Here is a 27829-nt window from a genome sequence, read left to right on the forward strand (position 1 = left end):
TCTTTAGTACTGTGGTGTAGCTGCTAATCCTAGCAATAATTATTTTTTGAGTGGCTGCATGAGAATTTCCAAAAGAATAGTGAATAACTTAGCTACAAAAAAATGTTTCTAGATCTGTTTATTAAAAGAGTATCTGGGGAATAAAAGTCAGCCACAGTCAAGTCCAGAGATGCTGCTTTATTCTAAAGGTGCCACTTTTTGGTTAGGCGAAGTCAGTATTGATTTGTGACCAGGTGGGGGAGGAGGGGGAGGCATGCACTGCACATTGCTTTTGTTTCTGCTTTTCTTGCTATGCACTTGGAATTCAGTCTGAGAGGAGATGGCCTGTCAAATGCTTGCTTCTGGAGCCTGAACGTGAATGGGAAGTTCAGCGTAGGACTTAAGATGGGCAGCAGCTGGAACTGTGGATGATGCTGTTTATCATTTGCAATGAAACTTAAATTTCTGATGCTTGAATTTTTCAAGCTGTGGCTGACAGACGCTGAGAGCACTCACCTGTCTGGGGCAGTGCTTTTCAGGTGTAAGCAAAGGAGCAGCCGCTGCTTGCAGTCACTGTAGGATACGTAGATATAACCAACTTTTATTTATATTTTTTGGTTTTAGTTTGGATCTTTTGATATCTGAACTCCGAAGGGGCGCTATTTTTGAAATTCCTGCTAAAATGGTCTCAAAATGTATAGTCTGGTGAAGAAAGACAGAGGGAGAAACAATGCTTAAATGCTCTACTGCTGTTGTAAAAAGTGTAGCAACTTTCCTCCGTTTCCTCCCCCCCCCCCCCCTCATGCCTTTGCCATCCTTTTATTGGCTGTATTTGTGTATGTTTAATGAAAGCTGTTGTATGGCTGCAACTAAACTTAAAACTGACGCTTTCTCTTGAACGGAGGAGCCCCGTGTCTGGCACGCGCCGAGGATCATCCACGCCCCGCCGTCGCCCTGGCGCAAGCGGCCTCGGGGGTTGGGGGATGTACGCATGCGCAGGTGGGCCGCCTTTGACGCCAGCCTTTGACGCCATTTTGGGAGAGTGTGGTGGCCGCGGGTTGGTCTTCGCCACGGAGCCTCCTCCCACGGTGCCCGATCCAGGCGGCGCGGCGATGTCGAGAGGAGGCAGCGAGACGAACGCGTATGGGCGGGCCGTCGTCTCGGCCGCCTCAGGGTCCTATACGGGCCGCTGCTCTTCCACGTCAGGGCTGGGCGGACGAGTGGAAGAGCCGCCCCGCTATACTCTGGGCCTGCTGCAGACGCCGCGGAGCGCGGCGGACAGCACCGGCGACTTGTCCAGCGGCGGGGCGAGGCCGGGTAGCTCCAGCGGCGCGGGCCTTGCTGCCAGTAGTAGCAGGGTGAAGCTGCCGGTTCCCGGGAGAGGAGGTGGGGTGCGGTGCGGTGTAGCTATCTTTAGCCGGGTCTTTATCCCTATTCCGTTTTCTTTTGCGTCTTCTGTTTGCCCTCTTGAGTCGAGCTTCGGAAGATCCTGTACGATCGGTAGGTAAGAAGGTGTAGCACTGTCACTTCATCTTAGCCAACCTCTTCTGTGTTGAGCTGTCAGAAGAACAGAGGTGTTCGTCACTCTTCTTTAAATAGACGTTATTTTTTGCCTAACTTTTTGGATATAGCTCCTGAGGTCTTTTCTGGGCCAATTTAAGTGGCTTGAATGTCACCACAGTGGTTGCTTTTACTAGAGGCCTGCCTGAACCAGGTTCAGTTGGTTACAGTGTTTTTTTTGGGTTTCTTTTTTTTTTTTTTTGGCCTAGTCTTTGGAATTGGTAGAAGTGCTGTTATCCTTCATGTGCATTAAGAATGTTGTGGTCCTACAATATTATGCTGGTGTTTGTTTTCCTTTAGATAAAGCTGCGTTTACATCATTTTGCTGCCTCTCTCTAGGGACAACACCCCTGAACAGCTGCTGCATACCGTACATATATGCATCAAACATTTCATAAGACTTGATCCTACTAGCAGAGTCGCTTCATGGCAGGCTGGAAAAAGTGTCTTTTTCCTTCAGTAGAACTACTCAAAAAGAACGGGGCATTTACTGAAATGCATTTTGAAGTACATATATCTCTGTTACCTGTAAATAGGGATGAAGGGTAGCACATGGGTTTTTAGTAATCGGTACATGATGGGTGGTGAATCCAAAACAAATAAACAAAAACACACACACACACACACAAAAACAAAAACAAAAAAACCTTGTGATGCTAATTTGAGTAGAGCGTAACTTATTTATTGAATATATTTTTTTAAATATTTGTGGGTGGTTTGGATCCTCTGGTCTTTAGAACTACCTTTTTCACCACATTATGCTAGGTTCAGTATATTCAACATCAGTAGCTCTTCTGCTGAACGTCTGAGTGAAGTTCTGCCAAGATCTGAGCGTGTGATAATTTTAAAAATCATCTGTATGCATTGTGATGCAGATTTGTCTACTTTTTAAAAAATAAAATTACAGTTTGATTTAATGCTGTCTGCTTTCAGGTGTATCACAGTGACAGCTTTGTAAGATTTCTTACAAATAAATATGGTAATGTAAATATTTTTATACCAATCATGATAAAATATCACATAGTTTATGGTTCATTTAACAAAAATCGGTAAGTACTTTGTCTTTTAAATCAATTTTAATGTAATAGAACAGAAACATTTGGGTTTGTATGCCTCTTAATACCTGGAATTTCTAAGTGGAAAAACTCTTACTTTATATATAAATATATGTATATAAATATATATAAAGTAAGATAAATATATATATTAAATCTTAAGTAGAAATTGTGTGTGTTAGATTACCAATGTAATGTTGTATTTACTCATCTCAAAAGAACTGGAGATTAAGATACCTTTACTAATTTACTGAAATTAAGGAGTGATTTGAGAAAAAGATATATTGTAGGATTTTAAAAAATATAGGTCAATCTTAAGATACATCTGTAGAAGAAACCAGACAACAAATAACGTATAACCTAGGTTACTATATGAGTTCTGAGGGTTGAACTCCATGAATTCGAAGGGAGATAAATTCAAAGGGAGGAAATTTTGAGCTTGGTTATTTATTTTCTTTTACTGTCCTCTCTTAAAAGGAATATTTAGCTTTTTTTAAAAAAAATAATATTATTTTGACCTTTTTGAACATTGGAATTTTCGTAAATGCAACTGTGTAGTTTCAAATACAGATTTTAAAACTGATGGGCAAATATGAGATAGTGTTGAATATTACAGCATTCTTTCATAAATCTAGAACTCAGAATTTGAAATTATGCATTGTAAAATGACTTATAGTTTCAGTTCAGCAATGTAAACAAGGATTTTTGTTGCTACTGCAACAAAGTCATTGTGGAAAATAATTGCGTCAATACCAGCTGGTTTCAAAATAAATTAATTTTTATTTAATTGCATACTTCTACTACTGTATAGAACTTTTATAGAAAGATATTCATGTGTATTATTTGGTTATCTTCTAGTAAGAAAAACGAAGTTTTCTAAAGTGTACATGTATTCTGAATAAAAAATGACACAAATCTTCTTTTAATTTAACTGATAGGCAATGTAATGTGTCTGATCTCAAAAGGTTTTTTTTTTTCTTTCCCCTCAGAATCTTACCTTGGTGACAGAAGTTCTTGTGCAGAAAATGGTAGCATGTTGAATTTCACAAGTTCTTCTGCGCAAGGCCTGAATAGCACACGTATAGGAAAATTACCCCTTTCTGCTAGTAGATCTGTTTGCAGAAGCCGTACCCCTCATATGGGATATTCAGGTAAAACTGACAGTTCTTAAAGGAAGTAGTTCAACGTGCATCTCTAACATTTCATTAAACACGCTTTATTTTTGTGTGATTATAGTGAGATACGTGAAGATTTTTAAAACACAAAACATAATGTTTCTTGTATTACAGAAAGTGCAAAATACTATTTTAGATAATTAAGATGTCTTGGCATTGCAAACTCCTGTCACGTAGTTTGCATTCATGTTTAAGTTTCCAACGTAGTTAAAATCAAGATTTTTTTTCAAGCTGTACAACATTCAGTTAGTCTTGTGGACGTGTTGGTTTCTGTTGTGACTGAACTAAAGAGTGTTTTTTTTCCAGGGTTCTTTTTAGGCTTGTAATACATTGTACAAGATACCATGAAGTAATTCTTGAGTTTCTTCATGCAAGTTTTGTGCATTTTACGTGGACATCTCCAACAGTATAGAACATTAGATCTTTAAAAGAACACTTTACACAATAGTTCATTGGGTGGATGTTTTGCAATGCTTACGAACAGTCATCTTACAGGGTAATGGTGCCTTGTGTCATGATGTATTTATCTCGTAGTGCTGAAGTAATTGTATTCAAAGTTAGTCCTTTCAGTCTAAGCTTTGTCAGTTCAATTACTAATGATTATTGATGGCTATTTAATGGTAACTCTGAAAACTAGTTAAAAAAAAAGACTGTTTTTTTTTAAAGAGTGATTTTTCAAACATCCATCTATTCCTGTAAGATTACAAATTGGGTCTTCACTCACAACTGAATTGAATTACTTTATTGCACAACTGAAGTAACGTGAAGTTTGTCATTTCCTTCAGCTGTTGTGAATCCATTTTTTTTTTTTTTGGTGACTACTTCAGGAATTGGAGACCAGAGTGACTATGACTTTGAAACCCATAGAGCAGATTTCTCTTTCATCTTTATGCGGCTTAACAATTAAACAAAACTGTATCTTCAGTCTCATTTTACTGTGCAAGCGTGCGTGCGTATATGTTTGCATGTGTGTGTCTATACAATTGTTTATATTTGCTGTGTTGTATGTGAAACTCTTGACCAATCTTTCATTAATCTGTATTGGAGAAAGTGTATCTAAAATAGCACATTATGAAGAACATTGGTCACTGCATTTTTTTTTTAAGTGTCACAAGCTAACCATCTTCCAAATAAAATTTTTGTAATTACCGTACTTAATTTAGAAACTATCATCATCATCACCTTCAGTTGCCATTAAAAGAAGAGTAATAACTGTGATGGGGGAAGTCACGGATTGTCCTGGGTAGGACATTCAGAATAACAATTACGTTTTTGGTAGGCCTCAGGTGAAACTTTGCAAGAATGCTGTTGCTGACATCTTGTGGTTTACAGAACATAGGTAGAGTAAATGAAGGATGAAGACTCAGCTGTGTGTAGCATAAAAGATTTTTAATTTTATTACTAATGCTCCGGTGACAGCTAGTTGCAGATCAGCCTTTCAATTGTCAGTTTCTAGATAAACTCTGATTCTGCTTGCTTTTTGAGATTCCATGTAGGATTAGTTTTGGTTGTTGGGGTACAAACTGGGTACACCTAGAAGAAAATGACAGGTTTGGTATATTATGCCTTCTGAGCAGGACCATTCTGTTCTGAGAATACTTATATTCCATTGGTTTTTGAGAGCTAATTCTGTGAAGAACAGAGGAAGGTAATGGTGGAAAAGAATGTAAATGATTACCATGAAACAGATACAGATTATTAGTGTTTCAGATCAATCAATATGTATATGGTATCAAAATCCAAGACTGTTTAGGTGTTTTTATATAATTTCTTGTATATGCAAGTATCTTTCTTATTTTGCATATGTTAGACTTAGTAGTTAATTAATAATTGCATCTCTTCTGAACATTTAAATGAATTCATGAGGAATTAGTATGTAAATAATCTGTTCAACTCAGCTGTGGTAAGGTTTAGTTTGTCACCTATCTGAAAGTTAAGAAGCTTGAGATGATGAAGCATCTGCTTTTTATGGAGTGGTAATTATTTCAGTATTGATCAGCAAGTTACACTTTAGCATTTAAAAATTTTTTCAGTTTCTTATTAACTGCTTTGGTGAAATGAATAATTGTTCTTTGCATCTGGTCTTAAAAGAATTTCACGTTAAAAAAGAGGTATAGCTACCTTATCTCTACAGCATTTTCTAACATGAACAGCATAGTCTCACAGTGGTTGAAAATATTGGAACAAAATGTTAGTAGCTTCTCCAGTCAGATTTGAAAGGATGTAAAACCACTTTGCAAATGGGGAACAAAATTAGTGGAGATGCTAAGAGAAGTATTTGTATTTTTGGTCTTTCATAGATTAAAAGAAATGCAGTATACCAGAGAAAAAGGGCATAACCCCTGATAGTTAAATCTCTTACTTAGGGAGTGCTGTAACTTAGCACTTAACAGCAGTGCTTCTCAGTTAATGGAGCTTAATGTGGTACTGGGAGACTCACTTACTATTAGCTAAGACATATTGTTGCACAAAGGGAAATCAGGGATTAAGTGGTAGCATCAGCTCATTTTGCCTGACTATTTACCTCCCAATCCTTACTGCAGATAACACCTCATCTCTGAAACTAACTGCCTCACTTCTTGGGCTTTAGGCACAGAAATATTAGTGCTAGAAGATAAGAGTTGCATTAGTGTTTTTAATCAGTGCTATTTAAAGTTCAGTACAGTATGAGGAGTTGTGGGAGCAGTGAGATGAAAGAATGTGTTGAAATAAGCAACAGGACAAGAGGAAGTGGCCTCACGTTGCGCCAGGGGAGGTTTAGGTTGGCTATTAAGAAAATTTTCTTAACTGAAAGGGTTGTGTGACATTGAAGCAAGCTGCCCAGTGAAGTAGTTGTCACTATCCCTGGAGGTGTTCAAAAGATGTGTAGATACTATGTGGTGCTTAAGGACGTGGTTTAGTGGTAGACTTGACAGTGCTAGGTTAATGGTTGGATTTGATGTTAGAGGTCTTTTCCAAGCTAAATGATTCTATGATTCTGGGAAGTTTGGCTCCAGTCGACTATACTTCATTAAACCGTAGTTGATCACAAATTAGCTTCACAACCTTGTTTCAGTGTTCCAGTTCAGTCACAGCTTGCTCAAGCTTGGAATGTTGAAATATAATTCTATATATATATAGAATATAAAGAAGTATAAAGAAGTCGGTTATAACTGAATATATGAAACTGTTTTACAGTTACATCCTCATCTGCAGTCTCTGCTCATACCACTGCATCAGTTATTGTAGCTGTAGTGGAAGGAAGAGGCCTTGCCAGAGGTGAAGTAGGAATGGCCAGTATTGACTTAAAAAATCCTGAGGTGATATTATCACAATTTGCAGACAATACAACTTATGCCAAGGTATTGTTGCATACTTAATTTTTGTATATCTTACAAGCTGACTACTGTGGATTGCTTGCTTAAAAAAGCTTATGAACGATCAGAAATGAAACATGTAGTCTTTAGAATACATTTCTCAAAAGGGAAAGTAACAAGTTTTAGAAAATTTGCAATATTTAACATGTCTCAAGGGCTACTGTTTTCTTTAATATGCCTCAGATTTTAGATCAGGAGAGAACCTTTTCCAAAGGAAAAAAAAATCCTTCCATAAAGAGTAGTGTGTTCAAACTGTGTGAGAGTGAGTTGCCTTTTGTTGAAGAGCATCAGGTAATTCATGGTAATAGAACTTGCAAGTATATTTTTCATTAGGCAGAATATCTCTGAAAGCAGAACTGCACAAGTGTGACAGGTGTTTTTGGGTTGACCATAGGATTGTCTTTGTATGGTTGCATGAATTTTCCTTCTCAGTTGGTTCCAAATTCAACATGCTCAGTTTATAAGCAAGTGTTCTGTCTACCAGGACTACATACTCTATATTCATTTAGAAAGTGATTTCTGACTTATACAACACCAATATTAATAAAGCCACTTCCTTAAAAGTTTTGTTGCAGTTTTAAATGCTAGAAAACTATGTAGCTACTAGTGTATAATATTCAGACTAATAAAAACTAAAACATATTAGTAGCATAAGTAGGTATGGCTCAGAATATAAACTGAAATCTATTTACTAAAATGTATTATAACAAGTCAGGCTTTTTTTGACCGTTAGTCTTTTAAATGTTATTCTGGTCTTAATACACATAATTACGTATTGAATCTGGCAGTTGTATAAGTACCTCCTTTATACATGGTACTAAAATTCAAAGTGACATGCAGCTTGAAAATATAAGTGCATGAGAAAGATTTAGATATTCAGATGATAATGCAGCAACTTAAATAACAATTCACTGGAGAATTTGAAATTGAAAATCTCTAATTGAAGAGCTACTTGCTTGGACCTAGAAAAAGTCATATGTAATTGTGATAATCATAGAATCCCAGAACTTCCTGAGCTGGAATGTAACCACAAAGATCATCCTGGCTCCATACAGGAACACCCAAAAACCAGACCTCGTGTCTGAGAGTGTTGTCCAACCACTTGAACTCTGGCAGGCTCATTGCTGTGACTGCTTCCCAGGGGAGCCTGTTCTAGCATCCAGTCACCCTCTAGGTGCAGAACATTTTCCTAACACCCACCCAGAACCACCTCTGTCACAGCTCCATGCCATTCCCTTGGCTCCTGTCGCTGTCCCCAGAGCACAGAGATCATCTCATGCCCCTCTGTTCCCCTTCTGAGTAGCTGTAGGCTGCCACGAGGCCTCCCCTCAGTCTCTTTTTCTCCAGGCTGAACAAACCAAGGTACCTCAGCCAGTCATACATCTTGTCCTCCAGACCCTTCACCATCTTCATAGCCCTCCTTTGGATGTTCTCTAATAGTTTTATGTCCTTCTTGTATTGAGGAACCCAAAGCTGCACACAGTACTTGAGGTGAAGCCACACCAGCGCAGAGTAGAACAGGACAAGAATTCTCCTCAACCAGCTAGCGATGCGTGCTTGATGCAGCCCAGGATACACTTTGTCCTTTTGGCTGCCATGGCATCCTGTTGGCTCATACTTACCTGACCATCAACCAGAACCCCCGGATCCCTTTTAATGGCGCTGCTCTCCAGCCTCTCATTCCCCAGAGAATGATAAAGACTACAGTTCTATAAGGAAGCTAGATTATCTGTATGGGAATTGTTTACTACTTTTAAAAAGTTGTTTTCATAAAGATGACAGTTATTTCTAAGAGTAAAAGGCTTTCTTTGTAGTGAGCTGTAGCTGTGTTTATAGTTTGAAGTCTCTCATGTTCCACTATGAGGGTTAAGAACCGTATAGTGTCCAGAATTTTAGCTGCACAAACACGCGGTCTCCCTCTGTTTCTCTCTCTGTGCCCAAGTTTACTTTTGGTTTTGTCTTGAATTCAGTGATAAAATTTTAATTATTTCTCTTAAGCCTTTCATATGCTGTTTTACATTCTGCTTATGTGATTCTCTTCAGTGTTACTTGAACTTGTAATTTGATAAGACAAGTTTACTTCTTTTGTAACGCCTTGCCAGCCTACGGCCAGGTTGTTCAGTGTTTTCCTCCCTTACAGTTCCAAAAGAGTCCATTTTTATTTTTCACGTATATTCTTAGTTTTCCATTTGGATTATTGAGTTCTCTATTTTCTGGACATCTCTGATACTGTATTGGCTGTCCTGACCAACATATATGAGAGCTACTAGTGTTCTGCTACTTTCTCCAGAATGTATTATGTGGCCTTTATTATCTTTTTTTTTTTTCATTATCTATTTTTTTTTTAAATTATTATCTGTTTTTTATTATCTGCTTATTATCTTAATCTCTGAGACCTTTAAAAAACAGTATCTACTGATCAGTTGTTTTCTTACAATGTTACGATCTGTGCTTTGCTAGTGATTGATTTTAAGCTTTTTGTATTTTCTTTTTCATGCACCCTTCTGTTTTTGAATGCTCTGTAAATTAATTCAATAAAGTTCTCTGGTATTCTTGAAGCCTCTCAAGGTTTGCTTTAACTTAGATGTTTCTGAAAAAAAAATCCTGATGATTATCAAAAAGGATGGACAGTGACAACTCACTCTTCTACCCCCAATATCCTTTGATTTATTTTGTGTAATTTTTATGCTTGTTCACCTTTCCATTGTTATGTGTCCCCTCTTTCATATCTTAATTTTGAAGCATGTAAAATACAGGCTTTTTTTTCCCCACATTTCTCCCTTGACAGTTTGTGGGTAATTATATAAATGAATCTGACAGACATGCTTAATGATGTTTTTTCTTTATTTATTTGCTAACAAATAGAAGAGCATGTAGTATACTTTAAATCCCTACAGCAGGTATGTATCACAAATTAAAATGAAATTTTATTTAAATACGGGCATTTTGAGCTATATTGAAAGAGAAAAAAAAGCAAGACTGAGAGAAAGTATACGAGGAGGTTAGAGCAAAGCTGAAAACAAGTCTTAATCAAAAGATTAATGTTCAGACCCATTGCATTTCTTTGACTTCCAGAGCTCCTTTAACTTTTTATCTGTAAAGGCAGAAAGCCAACAGCTGTTGAAAATAAGGTCCTTTTCCCATCAGAGCCATGGAACAGAGTTTTGGATATTTATCTCTTGCTTCGAACACAAGTATATTTTTGTGTTCAAATAACAGGGGAGAGAGAACCTCTAATTTTTTTTAATATAGTTTTATGTATATTTTTGTATATCTACAAATACAGATATATTTAGCTTATTAATGTAGAAGTTAGTAGAAAGTTAAGTAATTACTTACAAGCCTGGAACTGCAATTTTAAAATATAAAAATTCTATAGTACTTTATTGCTGATATGTTAAAGTGTAGAACTGTTTCAGATTATATATGGATTTTTATTGAACTATTTGGATTTTTTCTTTTTCAGGTTATTACTAAACTCAAGATTTTAACACCACTGGAAATAATAATGCCAAACACTGCTTGTGATGCAGGGAACACAAAATTGTTTGGTTTGATAACAGAACATTTCAAGGTAGCTGGTAAATTTTATTCCATGTTTTAGAACTCTTGTTAATCTCTTTTATATGATTGTTGAGTTCAGTCTTCCACAACTTCTGAAGCCATAAATGCAGTCATATATTGCATGTTTTCTATGATTTCTGACCTTTTTTATTTTATTTTATTTTTTACCATGGTAAAGAATTACCCAAACGCAGCTCCAGCACTGCTTGTTCTAATCATGAGAATTACAGAGATTATTACTGATTAAAGCAGAAAATTTTGAAGTTGCATCATTGAAGTAATTTTAACAATACCAAACCTAGGAAGGATTCAGAGATGAAAAAATCAAGTATTTTCCTTTCCTTCTGTTTTGTTATTCTTTACTTGATAAATAGATGGGCAAATACATCACTGAATAGGAGGAAGAGTACTCACAGGGTGAGATGAATTAGTATATGTATTTTATGAGTATTAAAACCTCAGAACTGTAAAAGCTTTATTGTGTTTCTACTTGACTTATTTCCATGTCTACACTGTTGATGGTTTCCTCACGTAAGACCTGCTTACTGACTTCCCTCCTCTTTTTCTTGTGTAAATCATTCACAAGTTACACACGTGCATTTATATTAGCCTGTACATTTTTATTTCCTTTTAACCAGTGAAGGCTTGATAACGATCCCTTGAGCTTAGACCTTAGAAAGCGAAAACTACAATTTCATTGTCAGCATCAATGCAAGTATTAAAATAATTCTTCCGTAGAAGTCATTAATTCAATCCAAGGTTAAACTCAGAAGTTTGAGTAGCTAGTTCTTGAGAGGAAAAGTTGTATCCAAGAGAAACCCTCTTAATTTTTTTCAGAATCTGGTGTATGAGCCTTTTTAACTGTACTAAATAAAAGAGAAAGATAGATGACCGACAATAGTGTGACTTGCATAGGGAATATGTAAGCAGACATGACAAGACTTTTGTGACTTGCCTTCTGCTAATAAACTGCACTGAATACTTCTGTAAAGACAGATTGCTGAAATCAGTTGATATATTTTCATGGAAACACATATCTCTAGACAAATAGAGAAGCCTATCTGATGAAATATTCACTTTAGCTTTTCAAACTCCCCCCCCCCCCCCCTCCCCCCCCATCTTTACAGAATGTGACTTTCACAACTGTCCAAAGAAAATACTTCAATGAAACAAAGGGATTGGAATATATAGAACAGTTGTGTGCATCTGAATTCAGCACCATTTTCATGGAGGTTCAGTCAAAGTATGTATAGATAAGGAAAAAACACAGTGTCCAGATAAGTTTTTAACAGCTTCTTACAAATCTGTAGCTTTTTGCATTCTTGAAAGTTAGAAGGTCTTAACAGAGTTTTTTATTTTACCTTCCAGTATTTCTGATGTATCCAGAAACTTAAATAAAAAGACTTCTTTGAGCTTTCACAACCTTCTGCTTTTCCCTTTTCACTCTGTCCTTAACGATACACCTTAACAGCTATGATCGCATTTCTTTTTGACCTCAGCAAGTATTTTCCTTGTCGCAGCCATTTTCAGTAATGATACTTTGTGCTGAGTCTTCATTTGAAGTCATGTGTAACCGCTAAACTACGTAAGAGCACAATGCTAGTTATATAATATGGATTATTAAGTGTACAGTGACTCAAACATTCATGAATACTTGATTTACATGCTTGTATGTGCACTTTATATGGATAAGTAGAAACTTAAAATATATTGCTTTTTCAGTGCTCACAGTGCCAGTAGTTGTAAAACAGCAGAAGTGTAAATGTGATTTCTATAGTGCACAACTTGTTTTGTTTTGTTTTCTTTTTTTCTGGTAGTTAAATAGTACTATTCAAAATTCATTAAAGATTATTTCTTTCCAAGGTACTACTGTCTTGCAGCTGCTGCAGCTTTGCTAAAATATGTTGAGTTTATTCAAAATTCTGTTTATGCACCTAAATCACTCAAGGTGCATTTCCAAGGGAGTGAGAAAACAGCTATGATAGATTCATCATCAGCTCAAAATCTTGAACTAGTAACTAATAATAGAGATTCTCGGTAAGAATATTTAAGTTTTCAAATTACAGTTTTATAACGTTGTATTTCACCAGATGTCCTTGATGTGTCTGTCAAAGAGCTATCCAATACATTTATTTCTTTATGACAGAACTTACATACCATTCAGAGCTGTTAAGAACATACAGCACAGACAATTCTACAAGTGAATTGGAGGAGAAGGTATTTTCTCTGTCGGATCCTTACATCAAAGTCTGTATTTTATTCAGAATTATAAGTGATATTGATGCAAATCACAGATTATAGCAATGTAAAAGCATCATTTCTGCAAGAAGTTGAATATGTTGGATTAAAATGTCTAGATTTTACTCATTTTATACAAGGCAAATAGCCTAGACTTGAAAGGTTGATTTGTTTTCTTTTAGCTCTAAGGAATAGAGGCAAACAGAGTAATTTCTATAATGATGGACATGTGCGGTACATGTGCGCACTTGGTTGTGCGGTAGTTCTTCCACAATGAGAACCATGTTTATAGCACTTTCCTTTGCTGGCAGTTACTTGTGTTAGTCAGAAAAAGCTGCAAGGCTTCCCTTCTCCATACTGTTACACTTCTAGTCAGAAAGAGGAAAAACTCAAATTGCACATTGTAGCCTGTCAAGGGATCCACTTCTGTTTAGTTACCACCCTGACAGAAAAAGGGGAGCCTGGAGATTTCTCGCTCTACAGGTGTCACTCATAAGAGCTTTCCACTTGAAGAGATGTTGTCCTTGCTCTACTGCTGCTGCTCCTTTTTTTTCCCCTTCTTGTGGGGATCACAAATTACACTGGTGGTTGTATTGTTGAGAAGAAATGGGAGGTAAAGTTTCTTTCTTTTCATCACTCATCCCCTCTTTTTCTGCTCTGTTATTTCATTTGTAAGTGCAGGAGCCAGCTGCTCTGAGATTGGTACCTTAGAGCAGTATTCTCTGAAAGCAGCTCCTAAGTCCACAGATGGTTTTGAGACAAAGAAAGCCCAAGGAGGAACTTAGCAGCAGTAAACTGCTGTCAGCTTCTCTTTCTTTAGCAGTATTTTTGCAGCCATTTTTGCTGATCCACTGGCAAGTTTGAATTGGGCCATGGGCAACTATTTTCGTTACACAGATCTTACTTCTAAAGCCTGCAGTTAGATATCATTGTATCACATATTAATGCCTGAAGTTAGACATCATTGTATGAGATATTAACAGGTAAAAGTTACTAGTAAAGACACACACCGGAAACACCTAAATCAAGGTCTTATGCCAATGTTAATTCAGTAGGGGCTTATCTCATTATTTGTACCATATAGGGAAATGAGCCCTCAGAATTATAATTGTTTAAAAGTATGTAATGTTGATAGTATCCCAAATGTGGAGCTCCTCTTTGAATTCATTCAAGTTTTGTCATGAGTTGCATCTTCTGACAAGTCCTTAATTAAAACTGGTTTTGAATTTCCCCATTTAATTCTCTAGAATACTGCTTTGTTCTTTTATACCGTGGTAATTCCGGGCTTCCTGTATTATCTTTGTGCTGTTTATTTTATATACCCCTATCAGATTCCTTCCTTGCTATTCAAGTTCTGATTTCAGTCAGTGGGTTTACATGGCCTTTTCATTGGTCTTCTATCAAGCAATAGCATCTAAGGTTTCAGATTTCTAAAACCGTTTAGCTATGTACTAGATTTAAGTATTGTGGGATATTTATCTTAAACAGATACAGTCAAGCCTTAAGTGTGAGAACCTTGGATGTGTAGCATGTAAAAGTCAAGAACTTGAAAATAACTTTTATAAAATTTAAGCGTGTTATTTGGCTCCTATATTGACTGGAAGTCAGTTACTTTTAAAAGAAAACAAAATCGTGTCTTTTTTAACTCTTATACGTCTAAGTATATTTAATCATTCTCATAAATGTGTTTTAATAAAAATCATCTTATCTCTGGTAATATTCTCCTTTTGGAGGTTTTGTTTTGTCCTAAATTCAAGTAGTTCCATTGAGAGGAAAAGTGTGAACTGAAGTAGTAATGGTATATTACTACAAAAAAATTAAGAAATACTGTATACAAATGTATTTTTGTGCTTTGGGAAGTGATGTAATGATGGCTAATGTTATATTATATTTCATCTTAATTCCTGATCTGCTGTTGTTCATAAAATAAACATAGTGAGTAGGGAGGCGCTAAGTACCCCAAAACTAAGCCTCAAATTTGTAGGATACTTTTAACTAGAAATGTCATTTGATGTTTACCATCTTTACTTTTGTGAGTGTATTATTCTCATGTATTTTGTTTCGAAAGGAATGGTCACACGCTTTTTGGTGTCCTAAATTATACTAAAACTCCAGGTGGAAGTCGAAGACTCAGGTCCAATATCCTGGAGCCACTAGTTGATGCGGAAACAATTAACACAAGACTGGATTGTGTTCAGGAATTACTCCAGGATGAGGAGCTGTTTTTTGGTCTTCAAGCAGGTAGTAGTTTATTTTTTAATACATAACAATATTTTTCTTTTAAAATACTTTTTCTTATATGTGGAAGTATATGATATGACTTAATCTGTTTGAAAAGTATATTATTCTGGTTTGTGAGGTAATATTTTTATAATGGACATTTTTTTTAATTAAAAAAAAAAAGTTATCTTTATTGTAATACACTGACATTTTTCTTGACTATTTTTCTAAGAAATGTGAACTTATCTGATAAAGTGCATAAAAGTCAGTAAGCCAGTGAGGTGTGGTAAGTGTAGTTACGACAAAATAATTTAGATAGCTAATATTAATGTTTTTTTTTTCTTTTGGTAAATAATTTATGAAAATAGGACAAAAGGAAAACATTAGTGTAAATATTACTAGGCAGTTACGTGCATTTTTTAAAGAAACAGATTTTTAATATGATCTTATTACAATGACGTTTAAGTTCCTGATCTGTTTACTTTTGTTTTACAGTTATCTCAAAATTTCTGGATACAGAACAACTGCTTTCAGTTTTGGTACAAATTCCAAAGCAGGATACAGTATGTTTCAAAATAAATGTTAGATGATCAGTTACCTGGATATAACATGCAATATACAAATGTGATATATATAGATATGAAAAAAGGCTGCACCTTAAAAATTGACTAATGTTACCGTAGATTTAGATTGTATCTTATTTTATAGCAGTTGAAGGTTCTCAAAGGAGAATGTTAGGAAAATTCAGGTTTGCTGCAATGTTTCATCTTACTTCATGCAAATTAAACTTCAGAAGTTTTCAATCATTCATCACTCCCCACATTTATTCTTCATAAATGTACATACTACCTAATAGTGCTAGGATAAGAAGGAATTTTCACATCAGCATGAAAGAAAAAACTGTATAGTGGAAATACGGTCTTTTATTTTTGGAGGTTAGTACAGTTTTTGATAGCCTAAAGAAAACAATGCATTTTTCTTACAGGAAATTCAAAAAATAGTGAGTTTTCATGTAATATAACTCAATAGAAATTACTCCTTATAACCTAAAAAAATACCTTGAAAAAGATTCTTGAGAAGCACTTTGACTTTGCTCAACTGTGTTTATAATACAGAGATACAGACAAACGTAAATCTGCATTCAGTTAATAAATGAATTGTGTAAATCTATAAAGCCAGACTTGCCTGTTAGTTTCCAAGCTACAGATGTTGTATGAGTTAAGCACAGCTTTTTCAATGGGGAGTTCAGTGTTTTCCTTTGAACAGCAACCAGCTGACAGAAAGTAGCATGTTCAGTTGTACAGCAGTACCAACAAAGAAGTTTCCTTTGAACTGACTTCTCTAATATGCAGAGAACCTTACGGTTCAGACATAAAGAGATACACCCAGGTTACAAATAGTGTCTTGAAGTTCTTTCTGCCTCCAGTTCTCAGCTTGACCTATGCTTTTCTGTTAACAAGGCATAATAAATGTTTTGGAGAACTGAGTACGCAGTTTTCTCAGTATCCTGGCTTATGGATTCAAGGAATACTCTGCTCTTATGTGTTGCCACAGTTCACACATTGCACAAAGGAGACTAAAATGAGATGCAGATAAAAGCATTTATTTGTAACAGAATAACAAGGCAACAAAGCCATAAATGCTTACAGCAACAGTGTTTAATTGAAAGAGGAGCAATGCTTTGATTACGTTAAGACTTCAGAGGGAAGGTATCTTATCCCTTATCCACTTGACAATGGTAGGCATGTTTCAGTCTGTGTGAGTTCTTTATGCGTGCTGTATCCATTAGAGTACATTAAAGAACTTAACTAACAGAAGGCTTCCATCACAAATCACCACTGGGAGAATTAATGAATATACCTTCCGATTCGATTTCCCCTTTTAAGTCTTTTAGGAGCTTGAGACAGATTTAATCTTCCACCTTGAAGGTCATGCTGTAATGTTTTTAACTAGGAGACAGTTGTGGTTAACTGCAGTAAGGTTTCTTTACCTTCAGTATGCCACTGTGTCTTTTTCAGACCTTTTCAGACTTGGGTTAGCTCCTGTTCTTAACTACTTCATAAACAAAAATTATTGAAGCAGGGTTATAAGTGTTTTCCTAGCGAGTATTGACATTTTTCAGTAAAATGCACAGTTTTTCATCAGATCTCACCTCTATCAATCCATATGTTACCACGTGCAGTAGAATCATCAAAGTAGGATAAATACATATGGCTTACATGTAGCTCTTGGTTAAGGCCAGACACAACAGTCAACTACAGTGGGCTTGAGATAACTGAATTTCCACTTCTGTCTCCTAAGCATATTGTGATCCTACCATTATAAGTTACGTTGGCCTGTTGCACTTAAGTAGGAGATTTCTGTCAGTGCTGTTGAGGTTTATACTTGCCTGTGCTTATGCCAGTATGCAAGCATCATGGAGCCTTATGGTTTTTTTACCTCTCGGTTTCTTCTCACATACTGCCTTACCTACTTAGATAAATGACTTGTCTAATGACAGTTAAAGACTTCAGCCAGTTAAAGACCTGTAATAAATGCAGGTAAGTCTTTTTAATGACATATTCCAAAAAGAGAAAATGTATTGCTCACAGCTTTCCTTGTGGAAATCTGTAACTTGAACGCAGTATCAGCTATATGGCTACAACTGTCAGACTGAGTGCATTTATGTTTATGTAGGACCATGTACACAAAACTTTGAAGTGTGATGTTTTCTGTCTTGACTGGCTCCAGTATAGCAGAGATTACTATTCATCCAGCAGGCACATTCAATCAAGAGCTAGCTCAGTTGCTTTTGTGAAATGGTAAATTAACCAATTCAGTATGTTCCACTCCCACTCTCTATAAAAATTTCCATCACAGATGCTCCACCAGTCAACAGGTGAAGTGCTTATCTGAGAAACCTACAGTTTCAGTCATTAGAAATGTGAGTAGTGTGTTCAGCGTGAGCATTCTCTCATTCTAAGAAGGACCATCCATTGACAATCTTGCTGAGATGTGCTACCTGAGGACGGGGGGAAGGCAAATTTCCTTAAAAGAACGTTTAGTCTCAATCACAGATCCATGGAAATTGGATCAACATCCAGCTTCTGGCAGAAGTGAGGACTGCCTTCTCTGGATTACCTGATCACCCGTCTGAAGAACAAATTCAGTAGATGTTATGCCTGCTGAAGTTCCAGGCCCATGAGAGATTAGTTCCTTCTGTCTCAGGGTGAAGATAAGCGGTATTTTTGGTTTTGGTGAATTTCCAGGAAATAAAGTTAAACCAGGGCTTATACACTGCCATAGCACTTAGGTCGATAGGACATAAATCCCTAGTGGCAAAAAAAAAAAAAAAAAAAGAAGACAAGTGCTTCTCTGAATCTTTGTGTTTTACTTACCAGAGTATGATGTTCAAAAATTAATGTGAGACTGTAAAAGATAGGCTTGCACTTCAGTCACTAATATTGAATTATAGAGAATATTATATAGGAGAGTTAGTCGTGATGATTATATTCATTTCCTGCCTTTGATGCTGAAGTGTACCATGTATAAAGCCACGCTTTTAACGCTGGTTCTATCAAAGTTCCTGTAAGAACTCTTTTGGTACAGATACATTTCATTTTGATATGCTGGCTTTTCATATATGACCATCCATCTCCTTTTGATGTTAAATTTTGTCATGGGACTTAGACCCCATGTGTTTCGCGGATTACGATTACTCCGTTAGTACATTAACATTGTTTAATCTTCTTCTATCTTCTATGTAAAACTAATTTGTATAGAAGGTAAGATAAAGCAAGATATGCTCCCTACCACAGGAGCAAAGTTTATATTATACTCAGATGTGACAAAATCGTAATGAGAGCCTTACTCAGAGATTCATGCTAAAAACTGACACTGGATTTGCTTTGGAACGTGCTTATCAGTTTCTAAAATTTCTCTCGGGCGAAGAGATGCATTTTTTTTTTCTTCTTTTCAAAGCACTATCTTCTCATATTGATAGGATGAAATATGTAAAAATGCATGGCTCCTCAGCTTTTGTATGCAGTTTCACATACTGTTTAACAGTAACAATAGGGGGAATAAGCAAGTACGCATTCAGATGAAGGAAAAATGTTATTGTCAAGGTAACTGCTGTTATTCAGGTAGCTATTCAAGTTAAACTATGTGTGTATGAGATTCCTTCCCCCTTGTCTCCATTACCCTAAAAGTTTCTGAATGGGTGTAAGATTTTTTTCATGCATGTGTGTATATAACATACATGTAGAGTACACGTACACAATGTATATGTGTGCGTATACACTTTTTTATTCCCTTTCATAAAATAGCAGGATTATAATTTCCTTTAGGTCTCTTATCTGAAAGTACAAGAGCATACAATGCAGTACATATGCTATGTGGTAATGACAACAGCAAAATTCTTTTCCAGATGTGTTAATGGGATATACAAAATAGGGTAGAATATATATGTAGGGGAAAAAAATCTTGAGCAGTACTTTCTGCAAGCAAAAATACTTAACATTCATTCATTTATTTTTTTAATTATGCGTAAGGATTTAAATGTCCAACGGAGGGCAACAAAGATGATACAGGGCCTTGGAGCATCTTTTCTCCGAGGAAAGACTGAGAGACTTGGGTCTGTTCAGCCTTGAGAAGACTGAGAGGGGATCTTATCAATGTATCTTGAGTATGGGAGACAGTGGGATTTGGCCAACCTCTTTTCAGTGGTTTGTGGGCATAGGACAAGGGGCAATGGCCAAAAAATGGAGCATAGGAAATTCCGCACCAACATGCAAAAGAACTTCTTCACGGTGAGAGTGACAGAGCATTGGAACAGGCTGCCCAGGGAGGTTGTTGAGTCTGCTCAAGGCCCGTCTGGATGCCTACCTGGGCAACCTGCTCTAGGGAACCTGCTTTGGCAGGGGTGTTGGACCTGATGACCTTTTGAGGTCCCTTCCAACCCCTACAATTCTGTGATTCTGTGAAATATGTCAACCAAAACTATGTCAAGCAAATTGGGTTATATGGTTTTTTAACATTTATGAAAAGGACCTTGCTTCTTAATTATGCATATAGCGGCTTTGAAAGAGTCTGTACGTAAGATGTAGGAGATTCAAAGAAGCCTTTGCAGCTTGGGTTAGTGAAATGTTCTCAGAGTTGATCATTATCAGTGGAGATGCAAGAAAAATATGTTACTGCTGGACAATTTACAATAGCAGGCAGTGTAAAAATTCTGTAAATGTTTCTTATGCAGTTATACACCAAGCTGACAAAATGACCTTATAAAGTATTTTAGCAATGTTCCTTGGAGATTAAAAATACAAAGTTGTTAATAGTCACAATGTGAATTTTGCTTTATCTTAAGTATTTTCTTTAAACAGACATACAAACCTCTAATATTTGTAAAATTTTTAACAGGTTAAAACTGCTGAATCAAAAATAACTAACTTAATTTACCTGAAGCATACTCTAGAACTTGTGGAGCCCCTAAAAGTAAGCTCTATCTGTAATTTCTTCTTCTGTGTAATGTACAAACCAGTTTGCCCTTCTTTATACATGTTACACTGGTTAGATTTACTTTATATCTTGCAGAACACAGTACTGCCAATGTAGTCTGTCAACTCTTAAGCCAACTGAAAGAAAGTCCTTGAGCTCAATACTACTAAGAAATAGATTCGTGTTGTTATCTGAATATGATTTTATAGCATAGATTTACCTGCTCAGGTTCTGTAAGCTGCTTATCCAACTACTGTCCACCCTTTAAAAGTGCTATGAAAAGAATTAACTGTTTGTGTTCATATTGTACAGGCTGCTTTAAGAAACTGTAACACACCACTGCTAAAGGCATACTACAGTTCTCTTGAAGATAGAAGGTATTATGATGATAATTTTTTATCTTTGCTTATTTGTAGTTACAGGCATAGCTCTATTGTTTTGACTAAAAGCTGACATTAACTTAAAAACATTTTTTTTTTCAACAAACAAATGCAGGAGAAAAAAGCAAAAGCGAAAACTAACCACTGATACTGTAGTTACTGGTGAACTATACTCTGTTAGAAATTACTATGAAAAGACAAAAGTAGTAGTTCCCTGTAGTCCTTATACTAATGCAAAAAAAAAATGTTGCTTATATAATTGAGAATTTATATGTCCCGAAGATTTGAATTCTGTTATCAATCAGACTTAGGTATATTTGTACTTCATTCTGAGGTGGAAATACCCATGAAATTTAGTGTTTGTTTTCAACAGTAGAAAATTTGCTTCAGTTATTTTTAATTTCAGAATGATTATGCAAATAAAAACTAAAATATTACATTGCTAATAAGTAACAGTACTAATATTGCAGGTTTGGAATTATACTTGAAAAGATTACAACTGTAATTAATGACGATACAAGGTACACAAAAGGATGCCTGAGTATGAGGACACAAAAATGCTATGCTGTTAAGCCAAACATCAATGAATTCCTTGACATAGCTCGTAGAACATACACAGAAATTGTTGATGACATAGCAGGTATTTCCAAACCAAAACTTTTATTTACTTGCAATTCAAAAAACGTTGTATCTGGCATACAGAAGCCACATAATCGTGTTTTATGACCTTATGCAGAAAATGTATTTAGTATTGTTATAAACTGGTCATCATTGATGAGTAACTAAAGACTTTAGATACGTACATTCAGATTCTCCGTTTGTAGGTAAAAACTCAATTTCATTTAAATGAGGGTGAACAATTCTGATTCCTTTATTTTCTCCTCTTTATTCTCTAAAAATACAGACAAGCTAAAGTATAATAATTATTCCAACTAAAACAATTCTGTATAAAAAATCAAATTATTTTTATTAACTTAAAATATCTCAGTACTTTCTTCTTTATATTTTGACCAGCTTTGACCTATCTGTGGGCTATTTTAGCGAACCTATTAGGAGTTGGAAAGTACAAATTAAAGAAATTTTAGCATATTATTTATTACTGTGCTTTATTAACCTTTGTGTTTATCCTTAATTTAAAATAGATGAAAAAATATCCCCTGGAATGGATTTTTTTATTTAGTTCAAAATTTTAGTTTTTAAATTTTAGTCAAAAAAAGTTTTAGTTTGATTCCTAACTAGAGGACCAGCTTTTTAGTTTTCTGTATAATTAGAAAAAATACAAAGTAACAGAAACTTTAGCATCCGTAATATGTTGTGAACCTCCTGTTTCCTTCCAGGATTATATTCTATATAGTACATGGTGAAAAATACAGATGTTAATGCTTTTTCTTTCCTAAACTTTCCAAAATTTGGTAGCTGCTAGGACTAAAGAGTGTGTCGACACTTGTGTTCCCCTTGCCTGTTTTTACTGTAGTCGATGTGCTTGGAGAAGGGTTTTTTCTCTCTTTTGTTCTTTACCACATTATATTCTAAGCAACTCCAAGACTGAAATATCCAGAATGGCTTATAACTTTGTTGGTCTACAGCATGGGTGCTTGGAACACAAAAGTGAACAAGCTTAGAGCAACAAGTATCAGGAAACACACTAAATAAATCCAGCCTTTCTTCTCAAAGGAATGCCACTATTTGCATTGTTCAGAAGTCCCATAACTTTGTAGTACATCTTATTCAATCATATAACAGTTTCCTCAACTCAGCTAGAAACAAGATTGATTTAAGGGTGGGATTATTAGTGAGGGGTGACAGACTGCTTAGAGTCATTTAAAGAACACGCAAATAGATCTGATTCCCCATGTTGTTTTTTTTTTCCAATCCATTTATGCAGACAATTTTTTTTACATTAATACGTTAATTAGATCCCGTAGATCCACTTTTAAGGCCTTTAGTCATGTTACTTACCTGACATGTTCGACCTGTGTAAATCACTTCCACAGTTTGTGCGTATAAGTGTGTATGCATGCGTGTATGTAATTCGGTTCAAATCTTTATTTGTGATACGTAGGTATGATAACACAACTTGCAGAAAAGTACAACCTACCAATGAAAACAAGTTTCAGTTCTGCTCGTGGATTTTTTATCCAGATGAATGCTGATTGTTCAATGCTGCCCAGTGGCCAACTTCCTTCAGAATTTACAAAGGTATCTGCACTAGAAGTGTTTTCTTCAAAATAGTTCTGAATGAGTAACTTATATAAAATGTATAATACACTAACACAACACGTATTGAACAGTAATTTAAATAATTAAAATAATTTAAGTGAATATACCTAGAAATAAATGAAGGTGTAATTGATATGTTTTTTATAACCATGCTATTTTTAGCTAAACTTAATATAGTAAGAAATATGCAATTACATGCAGTTACCTTGTTTGCAATTATAAAGTTTTGTATCTTGCTGATAACTGCATTCATTTGCGAGGATTTTTTTCCTAAGTAGACTTTTATGAAACGAAGCAAGGCATTATTTTTTTCCCCCCTTTTTTTTTTTCCCCCATATTTTTACCAGTTTGGTTTTTAGAAACTGTTTTTGGCTTCTGATTATGTGGCAAGTTCTTACTGTTGGTTTGAATTCCCCACAGATCACTAAAATGAAAAACACATATAGCTTCACTTCAGCAGACTTAATAAAAATGAATGAGAGATGTCAGGAGTCCCTGAGAGAAATATATCACATGACATACTTGTAAGACCATTTAAAACTAAATGTTTGTGCTAACAGCATTTATTTTATCCTATTAACAGCTAATTACATGTTTTCTTAACGCTACCTTTTTGTTAAATTATGGTTACTTACAGAAATAATCCAAAGTGACACTGATCAAGTGTAGTACCTGAGAGAAAGGAAGGAACGTGGTATTAATTGTATTAAGATGATTACAAATACATAGGCATTTATTTAAAAATGTAACCTTTGTAATTATTTTTATGGATGAATTATCTGCATAAAATGGCACAGTAAATGTATTAATTTTTAATGGTGAATCATTAATTTTACTCACTGTTGTATTTACAGTAGAATGACCTATATCTGTATTTTTGTCCTTGCTGCACACTGTGTTGCTCTGTTGTTTCAAAAGACTTACTAGGTGTAACATTTCATGTGAATTTTATGAAAATTCTTTTTAGAAACCACGTTTGTTTGCATGAAGGCATAAGGGAATTAGAGTCATATTTGAGATGTTAATAGAATATACTTGACTCTACGGCTATATTTTTAGTTAATTCTTCATGAAGCTTTCTTACAAGCTGTTGGTATTTGAGCTATGTGTCTTGTGTCTGATAGCAGTAATTAATCTAATGTTATTGTATAAGATCTAATATACTTCAAAGAAATTCACATATTTGCCTGCATTTGATAACCTCACATCCTAACATATGGAGTATGAACATTATCAACTGTTGCTTTATTTCCATAAGGTGTATAAAGTGACACTAGGTACTGTACAACAGCTAAATCAGTGTCTTATTTTAGAATCGTGTGTAAGCTACTGAACGAGATCTACGAACATATTCATTGCCTATACAAGCTGTCTGATATTGTGTCAATGCTGGACATGCTGCTTTCATTTGCCCATGTCTGCACTGTTTCCGACTATGGTAAGTTTCTTGTTTGATTCTGTCATAGGCCAATTAAAGACTCTCCTGCTGCAGGATGTCCATGTTATTTGTCTGGTTCTCCAATTGCTAAGCCCATGTCATTTATTCTATTTATATAGGTCTCAGTAGGCTCTAAGTATCTTGGTCTATCCTTGCCAGTTTTGTGCTGATACTCTTCCTATTTCCATCCATTGGAAATGCATTCTGCCATTTAGATGCTGTAAGCCTTCATAGCCAGTCTTTTCAAATTAGCCAGTTTAAGTGTATTCTTTTCAAAAGTATGTCGTCTGTGAACGTGCTGAGTTTACCCTTCTGTTCCAACAGGACACAAGATTATATTAACGAGGTCAGCCTTCTTATACCTTTAGACAAAATAGGGGGCTAACTTCTTTATTTGCTTCAACTTTTGTAACACTTTTACATATTTTTGGGGAGTCTTCTAAGGAATCCAAGATTGTGTGCTTACTTGCATATTATTCACGTCTTGGGTCAAAAGTTTGGTCATACTGCATCACTGTGTCATTCTGCTTCCCACCCCATTTTTGCAATGTACAAATGAACTCATGGTCTTCAATTAGTGCTGACCTGAGATACCTATCTGTACAACCAATGCAAACCTGAGGTACTTATCTAGAGTACAATGCTGTGTAGATGCTAAATCACATCAGGTCTGGAAAGCCATCTCAGTAAGTGTATTAGCTCATCATTACTGATGCTGCTCTGAAATTTCCGGTACAGGAGCAGAATTTGTTTACTTTGCAGTATCGCAGTGATTCTTTATGTGCAGTTGATTCCATTCAGTAACTGGTACACTTGAGTCATTACAACCTTTTTCACACCAAAGGAATCAGAGCACAACTGTACTTCAGCAGTTAATAATGAATACATGTATAAAGCTGCTTTGCTTCTCCTGTAAATCTGTACCTGCCGTTTGCACTGACAGGCTTGAATGCGTATCTGCCCAAAGAAACAGACTGTCATTTGTAGCTTTCAGTGTCCTGTGCCACTTGACTCTCTCTCTTCTAAATCATTAAATGGCTAAAAGCTACACATGGTAGTTGAGTTCCTCAACGCTGAAACTTGAAAACCTGCTTTGGCATTTCTTTCTCGAAGGTTGTTCCATTTAAACAGATAAGCTATTTTAACAATACTTCCTTGTTAGCCTGCAGTACTGCCATAGAAGTAGACAGAGAGGAGGCATGAGAAATGAATAGGTTGAGAAAAAGACTGTTTGGACAGAAACACATACAGATAGTCCCAGTATCAAATGGATCTACATAGGCATGGTATATACATGGATTATCAATATACTATATGAACAAAAATTAAAGGCAACTTCCTTGTTTCCTATGATTATCTAATAGTATATATGTATTAGTAACAGGTAGAGTTCATGACTTCCCTGTATTTTTTATGTTCATTTTTATAATTTATTTTTATTCTGCTATATAGTAGATATAAAAATGAAACTGGGTTCCACATTCTCCATTTGAAGTTTCACTGTTTGTATTTTTCTTTATTACTGGAATTCTGTACTACTTACCATGCAACACAAACACTATCTTAATTTAGAAATAAAGTGTTAGTTATGGGATTCTTTTTGTTGTGATAAATCTTGAGGGCTGAAAGACGATCAGAATCTATATCTGAAAATAGCTGGTAATTCTTTCAAGTGCTCTATCTTAGTCTTGCTGACTATAGGAAAGTAAAAAATAGGGAATCAGGACCAGAGAGTTTGACTTCTGTAAGAATGAATTTATTTCAGAACACTCTAGTTTAGTAACTTAAAGGTTTCCATACTAACTCTATAAAGCTTTATATCCTTTTTCTCTTTTAGTTCGTCCAGAATTTACGGATACTTTAGCGATCAAACAGGGATGGCATCCCATTCTTGAAAAGATAGCTATGGAAAAACCTGTATCTAACAACACATACCTGACAGAGGGTAGCAACTTTCTCATTATTACAGGACCAAATATGAGTGGAAAATCAACCTATCTAAAACAGATTGCGCTCTGTCAAATTATGGCCCAGATTGGTGAGTAAGACTACACCATATTTGTAATCTTTTGCACCACTTTTATTGGTTTCTTGTTAAAAATAGAATTATTTTTGAAGCTTAATATTTCAGTTTCAAGAATAAGATTATATCTAAATAGGAAAATATAATGTTTAGTTCTCTTGATGGGTGGGCCATTCAGTAAATAAGGAATTGGCTTGAAGGTTGCACCCAGAGAGTAGTGGTCAGTGGTTCTATGTCTGTCCAGGTGGAGGCCAGTGATGAGTGGCGTACCTCAGGGGTCCATCCTTGGGCTGGTACTGACTATTTAATATCTTTATCAATGACGTAGACAATGGGAGTGCACCCTCAGCAAGGTTGCAGATGACACTAAGATGAGTGGTACAGTCAATACAACATAAGGAAGGGATGCCATCCAAAGGGACCTGGACAAAAGCTTGGTGTGCCCACGTGAACCTAATGAGGTTCAACAAGTCTAAGTTCAAGGTGCTGCAGCTGGGTCTGAGCAATCTCAGACATTAGTACAGACTGGGAGAAGAACTCAGTGAGAGCAGCCCTACAGGGAAGGTCTTGGAAGTTATGTTGGATGAAAAGCTTGACATGAGCCAGAAGTGTGTGCTTGCAGCCCAGAATGCCAAGTGTGCGTCCTGGGCTGTGCCAAAAGGGGAGTGGGCAGCAGGCTGAGGGAGAGGACTGTCCCCCTCTATCTAGGTGGCCCTTGTGAGGCCCCAATAGGAGTACTGCATCCAGGTCTGGGGCCCCCAGCACAAGAAGGGTTTTGATCTATTAGCACAGGTCCAGAGGAGGTTACAAAGTTGATCCAGAGGACTTGGAACCCCTTTCCTATGAAAAAAGGCTGTGGGAGCTGGGGCTAGAGAAGAGAAGGCTCCAAAGTGGACCTTATTGCAGCTTTTCAGTACTTAAAGGGGACTATTAAAAAAAGATGGACTTTTTGGATTCTTCTGGACAAAAGAGCAACTTTTTGCTCAATCAGATGACAGGACAAGGGGGAATGATTTTAAACTAAAAGAAGGGAGATTTAGATTAGAGGTTAAGAGTAAACTTCTTCCCTCCGAGGGTGGTGAGGCACTGGAACAGGTTGCCCAGAGAAGTTATGGATGCCCCATCCCTGGAGGTGTTAAAGACCAG

At 36.0% G+C, this 27829-nt stretch overlaps 1 protein-coding gene across 1 annotated transcript in view; it reads left to right on the forward strand.

Moving 5' to 3' along the window:
* Window positions 1-1037: 1037 nt before the first annotated feature.
* MSH4 (mutS homolog 4) overlaps window positions 1038-27829 on the forward strand; it is a 36479-nt gene continuing 9687 nt past the window's right edge. The window contains exons 1-15 of the mRNA XM_082766437.1: window positions 1038-1365; window positions 3584-3745; window positions 6947-7110; window positions 10592-10699; window positions 11817-11932; window positions 12553-12726; window positions 14996-15168; window positions 15643-15710; window positions 20545-20619; window positions 20935-20999; window positions 21473-21642; window positions 23065-23201; window positions 23643-23746; window positions 24536-24660; window positions 26498-26698. Of these exons, the coding sequence (XP_082622563.1) occupies window positions 1092-1365; window positions 3584-3745; window positions 6947-7110; window positions 10592-10699; window positions 11817-11932; window positions 12553-12726; window positions 14996-15168; window positions 15643-15710; window positions 20545-20619; window positions 20935-20999; window positions 21473-21642; window positions 23065-23201; window positions 23643-23746; window positions 24536-24660; window positions 26498-26698 (2116 nt within the window). The 5' untranslated portion in view covers window positions 1038-1091. The remainder of the gene's footprint in view (window positions 1366-3583; window positions 3746-6946; window positions 7111-10591; window positions 10700-11816; window positions 11933-12552; window positions 12727-14995; window positions 15169-15642; window positions 15711-20544; window positions 20620-20934; window positions 21000-21472; window positions 21643-23064; window positions 23202-23642; window positions 23747-24535; window positions 24661-26497; window positions 26699-27829) is intronic.

This window comes from Aythya marila, assembly GCF_965140915.1.
Source record: "Aythya marila genome assembly, chromosome: 8".
NCBI classification, from domain to species: Eukaryota; Metazoa; Chordata; class Aves; order Anseriformes; family Anatidae; genus Aythya; species Aythya marila.